Here is a 3537-nt window from a genome sequence, read left to right on the forward strand (position 1 = left end):
TATCCACAACGATCATCTTATGACTCAGGACTTTCTGTACAGCTCGCCAAGTATCCATTCTGGTGAAATATGAAATCCGTTTCCATAAAACCGAAATATTTTCCTCAATATGTCCATGTATTTAGTCCAACACGTAAGGAAACAGACACGGAACAAACCATAAACGGTCCCTTTCCCGACACTGCATCTGTGGGACACGTGACTGTTTTGTTTACGTCCGTGAACTCCTCCTGTTTCATACACACCACACACCAGCAGATAGCCTCTAGCAAAGACATATGTCTATGTCTATCTTCGTCTGTCTATCTTCTTTATCTTCTTCTTTATCTTCTTCTTTATCTTCTTCTTCTTCTTCTTCTTCTTCTTCTTCTTCTTGCTTCCGTAAAATGGGATTAAGACCATTCAAACAAAACATTTACCAGAAAAACTAAGGACTCCTTAGAGGGTCTTTTAGTACAACCAAAGACTTTTAAGGTGACCAAAATTATTTTTTATGAGCTGAAAACAAACTGAAAGAAAGACACTACGGCTACATGTATACTCAGTTAATCTGAGGTTACCCATGTTTATGTTACGTAATCAACATTGTCACCATGGTAGCAACTTGTCAATCACAACATAGCTGCGCCCTAAAACACTATTTTATCATCAACTGAAAATTAATTGGACCATAATTAACAAAAGTTTGAAGAGGACTTAAAACTAGCCATTGAGACCATAAACTCAATTAGGAAATCTGATGCCCCCTGCTGGCTATAAGAGGGAAATGCAGCTTTAAGGCCGTTCTGGTTTGGCCTCTGCTTTTGGTGCCATACCCAATGGTAATTCTCCCACTGTCCCTCTTTCCCACAGCTGCAGTTTTCTGAAGCTTACTGAATGAAATAGCTTTTTAATGCTTATATAATATCGAATGTTGTGTACATGCTTCTAAACTATAGACTTTGTGACCTTATTCCAATTAACTTTCCATCTCATAGGCCTATATATAGCCTAAGACCACAAGGCATCTTACAAAAGATAAGAAATGTAGAAATGTACAAGCTTCCATGGTTTGCAGAGGTCCAGAGGTGTGGAATGAGCTTAATAACACTATAAAAATGTAATCATCTGTGTCTATGGCTTCAGGCAGCAGAAGTAAGAATATCCTGAATGACTGGGGACTTCTGAACTAGTCTGAAATCCCTTTAAATGGTTATTTTCACTTGCCATATGTCTCTATTTGTATTTTACCTATTTAATCAATATTTAACGTGATGGAATAACTGTACTGGGAACATAGTAATTTTTAGTTTCTTAGGTTATTCTTAGGTGTGTTAAAGGTTGAAAGTGTTACTGTATGCAGTGTGTATGTGTAAATATATATGTTAAATACTATTTGCTTAGCATCTGGACCTTTCTCTCAAACTTCAGACAGCTTGTCAAGGTCTCCCATTTCACATATCTCCATTATTGTGGTTATATTTTACCTGATTTTTGAATAAACTGAAACTGAACAGACCTGTACACTTGAGACTTGAACTCAGGCCAGAAATAAGTCATCAAAATGGCATTCTGTGTGTAAAGCAGATTTCAGGCAGGCCTTAAACATTTATGATGTGTGCCCTAAAAAAACACTATATAGCTTTAAAGGAAACATAACACTATATAAGGACAATGTTTAGAATGTAGCATGTGGAAACCTTAAAAACGACAATCTTGACTTGATATTTGCATATAAAGACTTCTGTTGGACTCAACCTCAAGGACTAAAATCATGACAGTTGGAGTTCTCTCTAAACATAGTGTCTAATGTAAATGAATATCAAATAAAATCAAACTTTATTGTCATTAAATTGCACATTACAGCACTACTGCTGTAATGAATGACCATATAGTGTATGTTATTTTGACTGGCATTGTGTTTTTTTAAGCCCAGTAAAAGTGCCAGAAATTGAGGAAAAATAGAGATTAAATTTAAAGTGTTTTTAAATATGATTGAATGAGACAAAATACAAATTTCCCACTTTTAATTCAATCTCTCAGTTAAATTGTGAGCCCTACCGCAAATATGCACTGTAGCTACAACAACATAATGATCTAATTGATCTTGTATGAACAAAAGGAGAAGCAGCAGCCTCATGGCTCTACAGTGACACTGGTTGGGCTAACCAGGGGACTCCAGGGGCCCTCCTCACTTTAATAGGCAGTCTGTGCCTTTTAGGTGACGGGGGGCTGTGTAACATGAGTCGGGATGAAAACTGTGCGCTGGATCCGAAAATCAGTGCAGATGCTCTTCGCCAAAGAGAGAGGAGGTGCATGATGGATCCCGTCCCACTGCTGCTCCTCATTGTCACATCTTTGCCATGTTGTTCTGCAGTCTACACCGGGCCTCTCCAAGCGGAGATCTCCAATGGTACTTTCCATCACTTCTTTGTCCCGGACGGAGATTACGATGAGACTGAGGACCCGGAGAAGTGCCAGATGTTGTTTAAATTTTCAGATGTGTATCCGTGCGGGTACAACGAGGAGAGCGACTCCGCGGTGCGGGACGACTTCATTCTCACCAAGCTGCAGGCGGAGGACTCTGCGCGGCTGTTGGAGAGCATCGGCCGGACTGTGGCGCACGACCTGGACGGAGAGGACAGCTACGGCAAGTTCCTCCGGAGGGAGATCGCACAAATCGGCGAGGCATTTTCAAACGTGGACAAATCCCTGGTGGAGCTGGAGGTGAAGTTTAAACAAAGCCAAGAAACTGAGCTGAGAGAGGAGCAACAGCTGAACGGCCATGTGGTGAAACAAGTGGGTGACATCAGGGGCACTCTGAGGGAAACTATGGACATCTCTCTGGGACTTAAAGATAAACATGAGCTGCTGTCTCTCATCATTCGCAGTCATGGTACCAGACTGAGCCGCCTGAAAACAGAGTTTCTTAATGTTGGATTATAGTGGGGTCATGACAGCTGAGCTTTAGTGTGTATGTGTGTGTATCTGTGTGAGGGAGAGAGAGATAAGACCCTCCAGTTTAACAAACAACTGGAAAGTTCATTGTGGCTTATAATATTACTCTCAAAGTATCTTGAATATCTCTGACCTCTGGTTTTCCCCATTTCTTGGAAATGTGTCATTAAAGAGGCGCTCTAACAAAAACACCAACACATTCCTCTGAGTCAGGAGGGGAAAAGGAAATGTGTTCATAAATTATGTCTGCACAGAGCCTTCTGTGCCACCTCTGAGGAAGACTTTTATTGAGAAGCGATGATAAAAGTCTTTCCAAGTGGATTTATTGGTCTCTAAATCAATAATAGAGCCACATTTCTGTCTGTTTGATTTAAATTATGTTGTTTGCAGTCATAGGTTATTACAACTGATCAAATAAAAGCTTGATATTCATCTTAATCTTCATTTTGGTTGTCAAATTCGTGAGTTTTCTGTTTGATAACTTAATATTTGTCCTGAAGCACACAATGTAATACAGCAGCAGCGTTTTGTAAAAGTGCTTCCATTCTTTGAAGTTTGAGGTTCGCAATGAAAACTTTGAATTCTGAACATTTTAAATTT

The 3537-nt window shown here is 39.8% G+C and overlaps 1 protein-coding gene across 1 annotated transcript; it reads left to right on the plus strand.

The window, feature by feature from the left end:
• The first annotated feature begins 2271 nt into the window (after positions 1 to 2271).
• On the plus strand, positions 2272 to 3310 carry fibina (fin bud initiation factor a). The gene has a single exon (XM_053319723.1). It carries the CDS (start codon positions 2296 to 2298, stop codon positions 2923 to 2925), a length of 630 nt encoding a protein of 209 aa, XP_053175698.1. The 5' UTR covers positions 2272 to 2295; the 3' UTR covers positions 2926 to 3310.
• Positions 3311 to 3537: the final 227 nt, after the last annotated feature.

This window comes from Scomber japonicus, chromosome 5, assembly GCF_027409825.1.
Source record: "Scomber japonicus isolate fScoJap1 chromosome 5, fScoJap1.pri, whole genome shotgun sequence".
Taxonomy (NCBI): domain Eukaryota; kingdom Metazoa; phylum Chordata; class Actinopteri; order Scombriformes; family Scombridae; genus Scomber; species Scomber japonicus.